Raw genomic sequence first — 16,870 nt, 5'->3', positions numbered from 1 at the left:
AAGCAGTGGTATCAACGCAGAGTACTAAAGAAGCTATTTCCTTTTAACCTTATATATAGTTTGCAATACTTGTAACGTCGTGCGATCTACTACCCCCCTCCCCCATTCATGGATATGTATATTTCCTTCCGCAACTTTCTCCTCAATTGCAGCTTATTTCGTTCGATATAGGCGAAAGTTTGGAATTCCACAGCGCGGGACGCTTACGAATTTCATCAACGAGCTGCCTTTCTTTTGCATAATTTTTCTCGCTCGCCAATCGCTCGTCTGTTATCCCGTTGCGAAATCTCTCGAATATTAGTGTCCATCGTAACTCTGCGCATTACATATTATATACTCCATTAATATATAGTTATCCTAATAGGCTGTTTTTTTTCGCGAGAAAATCAAAACGATTCATCGATATTCCTGCGTGCTGTGTTTGGGAAGGGGAGATTGAATTTTAAAATTTCACCGCATCGAAATTGATAAATCGAATGAAATTGATTTCAGATTTAACCCCTCCCCATAAATATTTTTTCTACGTTTATTATTTTTTTCTAGTTTTTCATATGACCTTATCGGAGAGAAAGAGAGAAGGAGGGAGAATTATAAATTGAAGCGTCGCGCTGCGTCTACCAAACCGATCCAGATCTAATTCGCATTGGGAGAAAATTTATTTACAAAAAAAAAAAAACAGTTGTGCTTTAGCGTAGCTATTATAGCGCGAGGCGCGTAGCGAAGCGGAGTGGCCGAAGCTCGGAGCCGCGAGGAGAAGCGAGCGAGTGAAGCGGCCGCAGGCTCGGAACGAGCGAGCGACGAGCGAGCGGCGAAGAGCGGAGGCCCACGAAGCGTAGAGGAGACACCGAGCGCGATTCTTGTACATATCGCAATTTGTTAATATATACTAGTAGCGCATCTTTAGATATTTATATATATAGTATATATATATATATATATATATATATATATATATATATATACTATATATATATATATATATATATATATATATATATATACATTTATTACAAAGCAGTGGTATCAACGCAGAGTACTAGACGAAATAATTTATTCGATGACAATTTTAAATATTTTGATATTTTTAAAACGCATAAATGTTAAATGAATTATTTTATAAAACTAATTATTATTAGAGATATATGTAGCGGAGAGTCAACTACGATTTTCTTTCTCAATTCCTTCAGACCCCAGTCAGCACAGAAGATCCCCTGAATGTACATAGAATATACGGAAACGGATTCTGGATATTCTGTGTATATCGTAACACATCTGAAAGAGTCCATTGCAGGTCGTATATATGTTCAAAAGCAATGCGCCGTAGGTCTCAGGTAGTTCCATTATACATCCATTTGTACATCCACTGTAAATACACGAAACATAAATTTTCGTATATCCATATAGTCGCAGTTTTAGCATATCGTATGTATATCCAAAGAACGTATATTGTACATTACATGCATGTACTACGTATAGCCAATGTATATCCATATGTACATTCAATGTACATACATTTTCGTATATTACCCAGGTAGCAAAAGGAGAACGCACAACCTGTACATGAATAATATTTGACAATTCTTCACGCATAGTAAATTAAATGAAGAAGCTACCTGTTTCTTCGCTACATTTGTGTTCTACTAAATTATTTCAATTCTTGCACGATAAATTCATCAACAATTTCCTGCCGAAAGCATTCTACATGTATCCTACTGTATATAACTTTTCGAAGTTTCTATATTCTTACTTCAGTTAGAAATATACTAATCCGATAGTGTATGTGTATTATTCCTAACATTTGGAGAGCATACTAAAAATTGGCTACAATTTCATTAATATGAAGTAACAGTATCGAAATAATGTAGCACTGTCATAGTGACTACTTGTTGATGGCATCTACCTGATTATATTTAATTTCATGCATACGCGCTTTACGGGAAAATAAGATTTTATTACAATATCATGCTACTGTTGTAGTTCAACGATGAAACATTTTAATTACTATATACTGATGGAATGTATCCAATTATTATAGATCTATACGCATTTAGGTAATGTGTGTTCATCTCTAGCATATAGGATTTTATCATATTATCATGCTACCGTTGTTAACTGATTTTGTCCTATACATATTCTATTATGTATTATCATTCTTTGTTTTAATATTTCTTTGTTTTTATCTGTGAGTGGAAAGAAAGCTAAGTTTCAGTATCTTTTCAGTAGCATCGTAGAAAGTATCGCAGAGGTTATCTATAAGATTTTATTAAATTAAAAATAATCACACAAATATTATTTGAGCACCAAGAATCGCTATGACTGTCTATGGCCTTTTCTCGATTTAATTTGTTTATACATATCGCAGTCTTGTCGTAATTATTGTTTATTAAATAAGATACAGTTGTTTTCCTATTCATCTTATTTATTCCGAGAGACTACTTTTATCTGCACTTTTAATGCATTTTTTACAAATAAGTGACTATTTAGGTCAATTATATACAATTTATATTCAATTTATAAATAATGAATATAATTTAATAATAATAAATTTAAAATTTTACGGAGATTTATAAAGGACTGTTAATATAGTGTATAGACAGATAGAAATGTGAGGTACATTCAATGAATTGTAGTGCAATATAAGCTGGCATAAAATACAAATTATTTTCAATATACAGTAGTGCGATAGAAGCTGGCATGAAATACAGATTACTTTCGATCTACTGTAGTGCGATAGCAGTGGAAGTGAAATACCAATTACTTATGATCTACTGTAGTTTGAAGAAAGCATGGATGAAATACTACCTATTTTTGGTCTACTGTAAAGCGATAGAAGCGGGAGCGATAAAGTACAGCCGATTTCGATCTACTGTAGCGTAGTATATGCTGTCACAAAATGTGCGTCACGCTCAATCTACTATGAGGCAATACAATTAAAAAAGCGTGTTCGGACAATTAAGATATTGTATGAATTAATAAGCTTCCTCATCAAGAACAAAATTTACCCTTCCATTATTGATTACGACTTGCTAGCATTGAGGAACGTAGGGAGAGCGATTATAGCTGCTTTTTAGTTTGTGGAATTTAGAATGCTACAACCGATCTACCGTGCTACTTGGGTTATATGTATATACTATTTGAGATCCCGGGAAGATTCAATATATTTCCATATATAGGTTTTGATCACTTTGTATTTAGTATTTTATTATAAAGACGTGACAAATTTTCAAATTAATACTTTAATTATCTACCTTTAATTGTACAGGATATATATATGTGTGTGTATTACAAATAACTTCATTCGACATTGGATATCCGTACTATATACATAATATGACGTACAAAATATGTTTTCGAATATTATAAAAAATATATGCTAAAAAATTATATTGATATACGAAAATGTATGTACAGTGGATATGTATATTCCACTGTATATATACATACATTTTCGTATATCAATATAATTTTTTAGCATATATTTTTTATAATATTCGAAAAACATATTTTGTACGTCATATTATGTATATAGTACGGATATCCAATGTCGAATGAACTTATTTGTAATACATACGCATATAATATATTCTGTACACAATTAAATGTAGATAATTAATTATTAGTTCGAAAATTTGTCTTTATGATAAAATACTAAATACAAAATGATCAAAACCTAAGATAATACCTGATGTCTTGTCGAATTAATCGATTAAAATAATAAAATATGTAAGGAAGGGATAAAGCAATTGGAAAGGACATATTGGAAAGTTTGAAAAAATATAATACAATGCATATTTTTAAACTTTATAATTCAGAATATATATATTTTAAAACATCTAAATAAACATATATATATATATATATATATATATATATATATATACGTATGTGTATTGTTATATAATATTAATATTTTTTATGTAATATTAAATTTTTTTAGTGCATAAATTTTCTGTACCAACATTATAAGGCAACTTAATAAAAATAAACTAAATAAATCAAATAATTACGAAAATAAAATAATGTAGGCATTTTATATAATTCTCGCGAGAGATAGATCGAGTCTTTAACCGGCAGTATTATGTTATTCGACTTTGTATCTCTGTGTGTCCTCGTATTATTTATTTTTGCGTCCGTTTATTTTGAGAGCTGTATCTCCTTGAGGATATTGTCTTCCTCAGGAGAAGTAACGAGATATCCACCTCTATCCCGATTCTATTAAATAATTCTAATTGGCCCGTCGGTTCGGGGTGGGGAAGGTTTAAGGACCTTACGTATAAAACGCGTTGATTTTCGGGGAACGCTCTCTTTTTCCAAGCTCCGAGAATACAGCAGAGATACAGCGAAGAAATCAGCGATCTAAAGGAAGCGACACATCTTTTACCGTTAACGAGGCTATTACATATATCCTATACCGAACACGCAATAAACATATATCAATATCGTAAAGATATTTAATTAATACGTTGACAATCCCGACCTTTCCTGACAAATATAATTATTCGGAGGATTTCCATCAACCGCCTACAGTTATCAGAAGTGGGATTCGAAGGTCACAGCTCCTATTATCGGGAGGCTTAGCGAGGTAAGCCGTTATTGTTTCGGAGCGAGGCGTCGGGAACGCGGAGTGCGTGATATATATATATATATATATATATATATATTGATTCCCATCGGGTATCGAGAACTTCCGCGCTTCAAAAGATTTTGTGCGGACATTAGTTTTCGCGTAAGCGCGTCGGTGTGTGTGCGGCGATGTGTCGTTTGATTTTCGGTTTCGGATAGACGCTCGAAATGGAATCGGGAAACGATATGACCGTGGTCGAGTTGAAGGAGGCTCTCCGCCAACGGGGACTACCCACGAGCGGAACTAAAATCGAATTAATAAAACGATTAGACGAGTATAATCCGAACGTATGGGGCGAGCTAGAGACGGCGCGGAGGGGTGTCCAGCAAGGAGCCGACCCGGGTCCCGGGGGCGTGCGTCAGCCGACGGAGGAGAACGGCGAGGTCGAGGCGCCGGCGGCGAGCGGTGAGGCACGGGTGCTGGGGGAAAGGAGATCGACGGCCCCTGTCATGGAGGAGCGCCTTGGCGGAATGAGGCAGGAATTGGAGCTGCTGAGACGAGAGAAGGAGTGCTGGGAGAGAGAGCAACTGTTAATGCGGCGAGAGTTGGAGATCCTGAGGAACTCTCCCGCGACGAGAAGCGCAGCATCGGAGGGCAGCGTTACGTTAGCTTCGGGTGGTGTCAGAAACATCCGAGAGCTACTGCCAGAATTTGACGGAGCCGACAATACCTTTTGGCGATGGAGGCAGCAACTACAGCTATTGCGGCACACATACAGCTTGGATGAAAATTCGACACGGATACTGGTCAGCTCGCGATTAAAAGGACGCGCGCTGTCATGGTTTTACTCGAGGGCCGAGTACCTTGTGCTGGGCGTGGAAGAATTGCTCAGCGAGATGGAGCGAATGTTTGATCTGCGGCCAGGCAAATTGGCCATGAGACGGGAATTCGAGTCCCGGTTGTGGAGAGGAGGCGAATCATTTTGTGACTATTACCACGATAAAATGATTCTGGCCAACCGAAGCAGTGGTATCAACGCAGAGTACTTGGATTATATAATCGAGGGAGTAACGGATCAACAACTGCGAAACCAAGCCCGCATGTTAAATTGCCGAGCGGGGATCGATTTATTGAGGGCATTCGAGAAGATTCAGCCTGAGGGAGGGAGAGCGAACGAGCCTAAGACGAGGAAGGACGGATCGAGGAACGCCAGCGGCAGGAAGACGGAGACACCGACGGCCGGCGGAGTGAAAAAGTGCTATCGGTGCCATGAGGCGGGGCACATCGCGGCGCAGTGCAAGCGGGCGACGGCGAAAAGAGCGTGTTACGTATGCGGTTCGACGAAGCATATGGCGAGGGAGTGCTCCAAGCGTAGCCAAGTTTCGACGTCGGAAGCGCCTAATAAAAACGTTGCGCGTGCCGCTACGACACATGTCGTAAATCCGGTCGATCTGCCTAAGCCTTACATGGTGCGCGTAAAAATCACACCCGAGAGCGATAGTTGTGTGTACGTGGTTGACGCGATGATCGATTCGGGATCGCCTATTAGTTTGGTGCGCAGCGACGTGATTCCGTGCGAGTCAAATTGCGACGAGAAAACCGAGCGCCCGTTTTGCGGGATCAACGGCTCGCGGCTGAAGGTCAGTGGCGTATTTTTCGGGCGATTAGAGGTTGGCGGCGTGCAGGTCGAATTAAAATTTTACGTAGTACCCAACGACACGATGGCATTCGATGTTCTCCTCGGGAGAGATTTTTTGAGTTGTCCGCAGCTGCACGTCACCTTCGGTGAAACGATTAAAATAACAGGCGCCGAGGAAACGCGTGCGATTGACTCGCTAATGCATATCGACTGCGACGATGGTTTTGTTCGTGCGCGCGATGAAATAAAGATCAATCCGGCGGTCGGCGGGGATGTGTCGGCGCGAATTCGCGAAGCATACAAATCGCGTTATCTAGAAAAGATGCAAAGAGAGGAAAATGCATCCGAGTTTGAGATGATTATCGCACTTAAGCATGAGCAACCCATAAGCTCGCGACCGCGTAGACTATCTTTTGCGGATAAAGAAATATTGCGTGAGATTCTGGACGATTTACTGAAAAGATCGATAATTCGCCCGAGTAGCTCCCCGTACGCGAGTCCGATTGTTCTTGTAAGAAAAAAAGACGGTAGTTGCCGGTTGTGCGTGGATTATCGCGACTTAAATAAGATCACCGTACGCGATAATTTTCCGACCGAGCTGATCGACGATAATATTGATCGCCTGCAGGGCAAGGTGTACTTTTCCATTTTAGATTTAAAAGACGGGTTTCATCACGTGAAAATGCACGAATCATCCGTGAAGTATACTTCGTTCGTGACACCGCTCGGGCAGTTCGAGTATTTACGGATGCCCTTCGGTTTGGCTAACGCTCCGCGCGTCTTTCAGCGTTTCGTGCATACGGTTTTCGAGTCGCTGATCCGCGAGAACAAAATATTGATTTACCTTGACGACCTACTGATCGCGACAAAAGATACAGACGAGCATATCGAGATATTGTCGAGAGTTTTTGAGGCGGCGAGTAAGAATCAATTAAAGTTCAAGCTCGATAAGTGTCACTTTGCACAAACAGAAATCAAATATTTAGGTTATTGCGTGAGCCGGTGCGGTATTCGGCCGAGCGACGAAAACATTACTTCCGTTATTGAGTATCCGGTGCCGCGTAACGCCAAGGACGTACACAGGTTTGTTGGGTTGGCTAGTTATTTTCGTCGGTTTATCCCTAATTTCTCTTTGTTAGCGAAACCTCTGTATGATTTGATAAGAAAGGACGCGAGATTTAAATTTGAGGCTCTGGAAAACGCGGCGTTCGAGACGCTCAAGCGTCATCTATCCAGTAAGCCGGTTCTCGCGATTTATTCGCCGCAGGCGGAAACCGAGCTGCACTGCGATGCGAGTGCGAGCGGATTCGGCGGTATTTTACTGCAGAAACAAAGCGATAATTCATGGCGTCCAATTTCGTTTTGGAGCCAACGAACCACACCCGCCGAATCGAAATATCACAGCTTCGAGCTGGAATGTCTTGCGGCTGTATACGCTCTAAAAAGATTTCACATATATCTTGCGGGACGAAAATTTAGGATTATTACGGATTGCGACAGTTTCCGATTGACTCTTAATAAAAAAGACGTAAATCCTCGGATCTCGCGCTGGGCTTTATTCCTGCAGAATTATAATTATGAGATCATTCACCGTCCGGGAAAGCGAATGAGTCACGTTGACGCGCTTAGTCGTTGCCACAGTGTACTTGTGCTCGAGGGCAGTACGTTTGAAAGAACGTTATCCGTCTGCCAGGATCGCGATGCCGAGATCCGGGAGATACAAAAAAAACTCGAGAAAGGTGATGTGAAGTACTTTGAGTTGCGAGACGGTTTGATGTACCGTAAAGACCGAAATAAAAAATTGCTTTTTTATGTGCCGCGTACTATGGAATCGAACGTAATTCGGACGTGTCACGATGACCTCGGTCATGTAGGGATCGATAAAGTAATCGAGAGTGTCGCGAAGGTTTATTGGTTTCCTCGAATGCGAGAAAAGGTACGAGAGTACATAGATAATTGTCTAAAATGCATTGAATTCTCTCCGTCTAGTGGGAAGGCGGAAGGGTACTTACATAGTCTACCGAAAGAAAATTTGCCATTTGCAACCGTGCATATCGATCATATGGGCCCGTTAGAAAAGACCGGACAGGGCTACCGATATTTATTTGTGATAGTGGACGCATTCACTAAGTTTTTAAGACTTTACCCTTGCAAAACCACGAAGACGGAGGAAGTATTGAGGCACCTTGGCGGATACTTTCGTTCGTATAGAAAACCGAAACGTTTGATCTCTGACAGGGGGACTTGCTTCACGTCCGAGGTATTCGAGGAATATTTAAAAAACGAAACTATCGAACATGTGTTGACGGCCGTTAGTACACCGCGAGCGAACGGACAGGTCGAGCGATATAATAGAGTAATCACCCCAATGCTGGCAAAATTAAGCGAAACGCCATTTAAATGGGACCGTGCGTTAGAACGGGTGGAGTTTTCCTTAAACAATACTGTTTGTCGAACGACCGGCGAAACTCCAGCCCGCTTGTTATTCGGTCGAGAGCAGCGGGGTGATATGAACGATTCTCTTCGAGAAATGATAGAGAAGGATAGCGACGCGGAGCGAAATTTTGATCTGCTCCGAGAAAAAGCGTGCGAAAAAATAGACGAAGCGCAGCGGAAAGGCGCCGAGCGATACAATTTAAGAAGAAAAGCTGCTCGAAGATACAGCGTCGGCGATTATGTGGAAATACGCAATGTGGAAACCGCGGCCGGCATAAATAAAAAATTGATATCAAAGTATAAGGGCCCGTATGTTGTTAAAAAAGTCTTAGACTACGATCGTTTTGTTGTCACCGACGTTGACGGGTTTCAGCTGACTCAGCGGCCCTACACAGGAATATTCGCGCCGGATCAGATGCGTCCGTATATACGTGTCTAATAATTATTTGTATTTATAATCTTATATTTTGACTAGCATGGAACTTTGTAAATAAAGCGCTTATTTGACCGGGTCGGTCAAAAAGTCAGAATGGCCGAGCTGTAGGCATTTTATATAATTCTCGCGAGAGATAGATCGAGTCTTTAACCGGCAGTATTATGTTATTCGACTTTGTATCTCTGTGTGTCCTCGTATTATTTATTTTTGCGTCCGTTTATTTTGAGAGCTGTATCTCCTTGAGGATATTGTCTTCCTCAGGAGAAGTAACGAGATATCCACCTCTATCCCGATTCTATTAAATAATTCTAATTGGCCCGTCAGTTCGGGGTGGGGAAGGTTTAAGGACCTTACGTATAAAACGCGTTGATTTTCGGGGAACGCTCTCTTTTTCCAAGCTCCGAGAATACAGCAGAGATACAGCGAAGAAATCAGCGATCTAAAGGAAGCGACACATCTTTTACCGTTAAGGCTATTACATATATCCTATACCGAACACGCAATAAACATATATCAATATCGTAAAGATATTTAATTAATACGTTGACAATCCCGACCTTTCCTGACAAATATAATTATTCGGAGGATTTCCATCAACCGCCTACAATAAGTATTTTAGCAAAATGATATATTTAAACGACATGTTTTGAAGTTTTAAAATAAAAATAACTCAACTGAAATAAAAACAAAAATAAATACTGATAAATGTACACTAAATTAAATAAAACAAAAATGATAAATGCAAATAGTAGTAGCAGAACAATCAAATTATTTGTATTTAAAACAAATTATTTGTATTAAAACATTAAAGCCTTGCTGTACTTTTAATTTTTAATAAATGTAAAACAAATAATAATAACGCCAAGTTGTATCTTAATCATGAAGTTCTTTTTCAGAAACGGAGACTGTTTCACAAGCAGAGCCTGTTTCACAAACGGAATCTGTTTGACACACAGTGTTTTGTGTTTTCTTTTTCGGTTGAAACTTGTTACTGCGTTCTTTACTTCTAACTAGCCAATTTTTTATTACTTCTATGATATCCGATTCTGTTGCAGATTTTGTCTTAGAATTCAGTCGAACAACACCTAAAATCATACAGTGAATATAAAGCTACGTACGCATATGAGGCGAGCCTTACAACATAACTGTGGAACGTAACCGGTGTAAACAGATCTGCGAACTTTAATGCGTAACATCATCGTATAATACACGTATTACAGGGTTACAGCTTGAGACTCGGAGTGACCTACTGATTGTCAGTATTTCTGCGTCGCACGTGAAATGATGTTACGCATTAATGCAATTACGCAGTATTGGATACAACGTCAGACTTTCCTATAGATTGTGTGCCACAAACCTATAGGAAACTATAAATAAAATTTATAAACTATTATAAACTATTAAATAAAAAAAGAAAGTGAATGAAGGAATGAAAGCGACAAAGTTATGTAACAAAATTAAATTCAAATTCAAATTTTTCTATTTAAGCATCATTTGATTATGCAACACGATTACGTTGCGAGGCTTGACTCAAGCGTGTGTACATATATGTGCTTATAATTGTTTTGATGTAGAATATATAAAATAATATATTTTACCAATGATAACTTGGACGAACTTTAACGATTTAAAAGCTTTGTTTTGCCGAGCTCCCTCCCAGGAATATAGCATCCCAACTTCGTTTGAAATTACTCTCGACATAATGCCCTTGATTACATGGGGAAGATCTGTGCCTCCAATTAAACGCAATTGATGACTCTAAAATATAAAATTTACAAAATAATAGAAGTTATTTATTAGAAAATAATTTTTGTCATGTAAAATAAAATCTAAATAATAAGAGATAATTAAGTACACACCAGTGCATGTATGTTATCAGCTGAACTAGATAGCCATTCTTCCATCGACATTAGTTGCTGCTCTGTAATGACTGGAAATGATTGTAGTAGAGTCTTAACAGCCGTATTAGTGTCATCATTTAGTTCTGGCTCATCGGTATATCGGGCTTTTTTTACAAGTATATTAACATTACTTATAAGGTCATTTAATTTTAGATTAATCAGATGAATTTCTTTAAGAAATTGTCTTCTGAATTCTGAAATTCTGAAAGTTGAGTTGTATTAGATATTATTAGAATATTATACAAAAAGGAATATTTAGAAAATACAAAAACATATAAGGAATGAAAATAATTATTTACCAGCATTGTGAACGCTGTCGATAGTTGGCTTGAAGTTATCTTAAAATAACAAGAAAATATTATCCATTTAATTAATGATGATTATTTAATGTAATTGTTGTTGTATAACAACAAACTTGTTATATTAAGGCCGGTAATACACGAGTGGATTCAATGCGGAGCAGAAAAAGTTTCAACACCTTATTCCTATGTTAGTATACTATGGCGGACTGCGGTAGGCCTGCCGTAGCTATCTACCATAGGAATACATGTGTTGATGACTTTTTCCGCTCTGCATTAAATGTACCCATGTGCTACCGGCTTTAGAGTGGAATAAATTAATATACTATTAGAATTGAAAAAACATCAATGTTATGTTTTAAAATAATTAATTTTTTAAATGTACATATATATTATAATTGAATATGTTACCTAACACAAAAGTAGATATTTAAATGTAAATCGCTAAGCCGTGTTCAGACTTGCTGCACATCCGTGTATTGTATAATTTTGAATTATAAGTAATGGTGCGATAAAGGTATACGCAATAAAATTATTTCCCGTTGCTTTACAGCATAATCTATATTTTCGATTAATAATACATATGAATGATACGTTGTTTACAGATTGATATGAAACCAAAGGGATGAACTTGCAACGGGCTTATGCAATGCGTGCACATCTAAACTTGCCTATTCATTACCATATCATTTCTATTATATTTTAGCGAAATAGTGACATTGAACGGAGAAGCCCGTTTGTTTATCATTGTATTCAATTTTTGATTTACAAGGTTATAACGGGTCCCATCTTAATTGTGATGTTATGAGGATACGCGACAAACCAGTACGCGGCTTTGGAATTTGTTTTCTTCAGTATATTGATCTAATTAATAATGCAAATATTTTATATGAAGATTCAAGTTTCAAAAATACTTACTATTAGTAATATTTTGATCTTGACTTTCCGTTGGAGAGCGATTACTATCTGTTAAATAGAAAGAAAATTACTTTTTGCAAATAAAACGAATTCTTACTAGAAAAGTAATCATTTTACCGTGTTCAACATGTCTGTTGCCAGAAAGTGGAAATGATGGGTACGTGTTATTATCTTCATCAGACGTATCACAATTAGACTCATAGGACTTATCAGTATCTGAGTAATCCTTGTGTTTATTCGTGCCTTGTCTCCGCTTATGTATTTTATTATTTTTTTTCGTTAAAATCTCCGTATGTGATGAAAGATCGTCTGTACTTTGAGCTTTGATTGCCTTTTTTTTAGCAATTTTTAAATCACCTAAACAAACATTACTTATGTATCCAATAACGAACAATATAACTAATAAGTAGCACCATTTGTTGTACATTATAGAATAATTGTTAAACAAGTGTATGGTATTACGAAATAACGATGTTAATTGCATGAAGCTGCTAAATATGCACAGAACTATTCTGCATTGCAGAACTTGTTATAATAAATTTTTGATAATTATAAATTTTAAGAGGATATTCCATGAGTACGTCATGGCGTGGCATGTTTATGTACATCAACATCCTACGCCGTGACGTATTCATGTCCTCTTTAATGTTGTATTAATAATATAGTTTGGGTGTGTGTGTGTGTGTAATTCTTTATTAAGTTAATGATTTATTTTTTATAAAAATTTTACATAATATAATTTTACATAATATAAATTTAATATAATATAAACAATATTTATATTTACCGTATGTGCCTAAAATAATTGCTCCGTACTTCATCCATCTCGAGTCAGGACTATGCTGATTTTTTATTGCTGCTTTAATAGCTGCAGTATCGTAACTTTGTGGTGGCCAATAGCATGCAGATTCTTTTATCAGAAACCATTTTTTCGGTACTGCCTCAACAGTATCATCCTCTTTGAATCGAACGACAAGCCAAGTCATCTATACACACATATTAATAAACGCTTAGAAATTCCTAAAACTTAAATTCAATCATTAAAAACTTCTCCAATAGACAATAAAATAAACAAATCGAAATATGCCAATTGAGAAAAACTATGATTTAGCAAATAAATCAAGATCACTTAAAAAATAAAATAAATATCATAATTGACCATTTTTTGAAACTTTTTCGTTATTTTTATCCTCAAAATACTGATAATTTTTTATTTTAAAATTTTCGTGAGCTAGGGATATTTAGATTCAGTGATTTGATAATCTATCAGTAATCAATTTCAGACCCCAATCCAAACTGCACTTTTATCTATATGGTATATCTCAGCGAATATATTTAGGTGGAAAAAAATTAGTTATAAAATTCACACAATTTAACAAGAGGATCTTTTTCTAAAATATAATTATCGAAGACTAGAGAAAAATAATATTTTTTTAAAACAAATAAATACACGTAATAAACAGATTAATAAATTTAAATGAACAAGAAATTCAATACGAAACTGATTAATTATTATTATCATATATTTGAATTAATTATATTTAGAGACCTTACACTAATTAAATAAGAAAAATAACTTACAAAAGTAATTTTTCGTTAGCTTATATGTTATTTTTCTTTTCTAGCTAGTATAAAGTCTCTAAATATTTAAATTAAAAATTATCAAATATTTTATTTCTAGCTAATTATTGAAGAATGTGATCAATTATTATCATCATGAAACTATTTAAGACAATTATAAATGCAGTAGAGGAAATGCAATATATTGATCATTATATGGTAAAATTAGTAATTTTCTTTTGATCTTGTCAATTCTCCACATTTGAAATATAGTATTGTATTTGTTATAGCCCGAACTATAACCAGTAGTTATTAGAAATTAGAATTTACTGAATATCTTTATAGAATACTGTAAAACATTTTTGCTTATAAAAGAGCGCTCTCGACAAACGCTCGTCGCGTGAAAACGCTAACGCAGCGAGACACGCGCGAAGCACCGGAAACCGCGAGATGCAAGCGAAGACCAGGGACTTCGACCTGCTTCGCTTGCAATTAGATCAAAAACGCGTGAGTATTGTTAACCAATCAGAGACCTGTTTCCAAGGGCCTCTCCCGAAAGAAATCCAAGAAACAAAGAGGATATAGGACGGAGAGCCCGCCCGCGAAGGCAGTCTCGAATACAATTCCTAAACATCAAGACGTGGTCGCTAATAAGAAACCAGAACATCAGAACGAGACTCACTAACAACGACCTGAATTATTGAGAGGAATACGAATATACGCTCATCGAATGTTACGCGAATATATATTTAAAGAAAGGACGAGAAATAAAGCGAAACCATATTCAATCCGAAATAAAAGTGTATTTTAAGAGAAAGAAAAGAGTACAACACTCCTAACTTCCTACGAAGTCCTGCACGACCCGAGGATCCTCATCCTTAATTCGGCGCAACCCCAGTGCCTTGTTCGAGGCACACAACATATTTTATAATAACTTTAATATCAAATAATGAAGAAAAACATGGTTTTGAATAAAAATCTTTGTGTGGAATATACTTGATTCCTATTAAAAATATTTTATTTTGATATGAAGCAAAATTTAGTATTTCAACGATAGTTGAATCATCCAATTCAACAAATCGATCAGCTACTTTTAAAATATTTAAGCAATAATTAATCGTTTTAAGTTTCCTGTACTGCCGAGAAGTGCAATTATTTATTAATGGACCATTAAAATGTTCCTGCAATAAAGTTATGGAATTATCATTTGTAAATTGTATTGGTTGCAAAAAATTATTATCCTCACTAACTCTACACACAACTTGTTGTAGCTGCTGCGAATGTCTACGGATATACTATTTTAACTTTTGCATATAGTTTTCGAATGGAAAAGCACTGAATTCATCAAGTGAACCAAATAGGCGCACACAATCACTTAAATGCAATAGACTATGTATGTTGTGTGAAATAAAAGCGGGTCCATAAATTTTAATTGAATTCTTAATAAAATATTTTATTAGGTCTTTGGCATATGAAATATAATTCTCAAATTTTGTGTACTGACTACTTATCAATATTGAGCTGGCTAAACTTAGCGTAAGAAAATGTTACGTCCAGACTCAAGGAAGGAAGAGTCGAAAGGACGGACGTAACTAAATTTATCTTTTCGAACGACGGCAGACTATCCGTCTGTTCGACCCGAACGAACGTCTGGGCCCAAATAGGTCAACGACCGCAAGGGTCGCTCTTACTCTATTTAAAGGGCCGTTCGCTCGGTGGTCCCTTTTTGGCAAGAGAATTTAATCTCTTTTACGCAGGATGGGACCTTGTGCGATCCTGGTTTACGGGAATGAGTGGGAACGGGTTATTAATAAATGAAAATCATTTGTGTTGAAATTTATAAATTTATTCCTAATATAGAGACGAAAGAATTTATATACATAATAATATAATCGACGGACTTAGTTGCTAATGAAAGAGTGAGTGTATGTGTATGGGTCGCGGGTGATACATTAGTACGGAGGTCTTCAATCGGGGCAGAAAGGGGTAAGAGTTATTGTTTAAATTTTAGGGTCCCGATTGGTGGTTACAATAATTTAAATGATAATAGGTATATAAAAATAGTGTCCATGTGTGTGCGTGTAAGAGAGAATTCTAGGTTATATGAGTTCGGTAATTATGGCGGTGGAGGGGGGATAGGTTCGTAGGAGAAGGTGTGCAGGGACGGCTAAAGGATATCTACGTCCGGGAACATACCAGGGGATGATGTTATTCCTATCAGTGGTCTCTAGAAATTCGCGTAAGGCCTCGTGGTCTACGGGGCCTGGACCAATCGTGAAAGCTCCCTCAGGGACTTCTCGTATCACTGGGAGCTGGTTTATCAGCCAAGCTCTAAATTGCTCGTATGAGAGCTTGGCAGACGATTCTGATTCCTCGGAATCGTCGTCGCTGATATCTATTACCTCAAACCCTTCCGGATGTTCCCTATTTACAGAGGACGTTGGGGATGAGGGAGGAGAATCTTCGAGGGTGATTGTTGAGGGAGCCGGAGACGGAGATCTAGGTGGGTCAGGGCGTTCGGGAGAAGCATGGGGAAGAAAGGGAGAAGGGCTCCGCGGAGAATCGGCGTCCTCAGAGGAAACAGAGGAGTGAGGGGAAGGGGCCCGCTGAGGTATAGCGGGTTCGGGAGAAAGAGGAGAAGGAGTTCGCGGGGAATCGAAAAATTCTGCAGAAGCAGAGGTAGCGGGAGACGGCGTCAGCGGGGTTTCTATATGTTCGGGTGAGGAAATAGGAGAGACCGTAGGTGATATGTGTTAGTTGTCTCTGTGTGAATCGTGGTGTGTTAATTATTCCTAGGGAGCCGAAGGTTTCGCCCGCAGCCAGACTCCGTGCCAACGCTTTCTTTAACCGCCTATTACGCCGGTTTCGCGCCAATTTAGCAGCGGTTCGCGAGGGTCGTCTCCTTGGATTTTCCACTACGAGAGCGAATAATAAAGTAACCGGACAAGAAGAGTTCTTACTGAAAAATAACTCTGGGAGTTCTTGTAAGAGAAAAAAAAGTATATATATATTTATTTTTATATAATTTTGATATTTTAATTATTTAATAATTTAGTTAGTTATTGTATTACTTATTTGTTCATTCATTCATAGTACTCTGCGTTGATACCACTGCTT

The 16,870-nt window shown here is 37.4% G+C and overlaps 1 protein-coding gene across 1 annotated transcript; it reads right to left on the bottom strand.

Moving 5' to 3' along the window:
* Nucleotides 1-9,948: 9,948 nt before the first annotated feature.
* Nucleotides 9,949-13,179, bottom strand: LOC145948695 (uncharacterized). The gene is made up of 7 exons (XM_083058305.1): nt 12,981-13,179; nt 12,311-12,550; nt 12,194-12,241; nt 11,276-11,314; nt 10,935-11,170; nt 10,674-10,833; nt 9,949-10,160 (listed from the first exon to the last, which is right to left on the bottom strand). Exons 1-7 carry the CDS (start codon nt 13,177-13,179, stop codon nt 9,949-9,951), a joined length of 1,134 nt encoding a protein of 377 aa, XP_082914431.1.
* Nucleotides 13,180-16,870: the final 3,691 nt, after the last annotated feature.

The sequence above is a fragment of the Prenolepis imparis genome, unplaced genomic scaffold (genome assembly GCF_030444845.1).
Source record: "Prenolepis imparis isolate NDT839.2.m4 unplaced genomic scaffold, iyPreImpa1.0 SCAF_584, whole genome shotgun sequence".
Classification (NCBI taxonomy): domain Eukaryota; kingdom Metazoa; phylum Arthropoda; class Insecta; order Hymenoptera; family Formicidae; genus Prenolepis; species Prenolepis imparis.
The sequence above is the reverse complement of the archived record's forward strand: the minus strand, read 5'-3'. Positions and strand labels throughout refer to the sequence as shown.

Coding starts and splice junctions, on each gene's coding strand:
- LOC145948695 (XM_083058305.1), bottom strand. CDS start 13,179: ATGACTTGGCTTGTCGTTCGATTCAAAGAGGATGATACTGTTGAGGCA. Junction 12,551..12,980: donor AATTATTTTAGGCACATACG/GTAAATATAAAT, acceptor ATGTTTGTTTAG/GTGATTTAAAAATTGCTAAA. Junction 11,171..11,275: donor CGACAGCGTTCACAATGCTG/GTAAATAATTAT, acceptor TCAGAATTTCAG/AATTCAGAAGACAATTTCTT.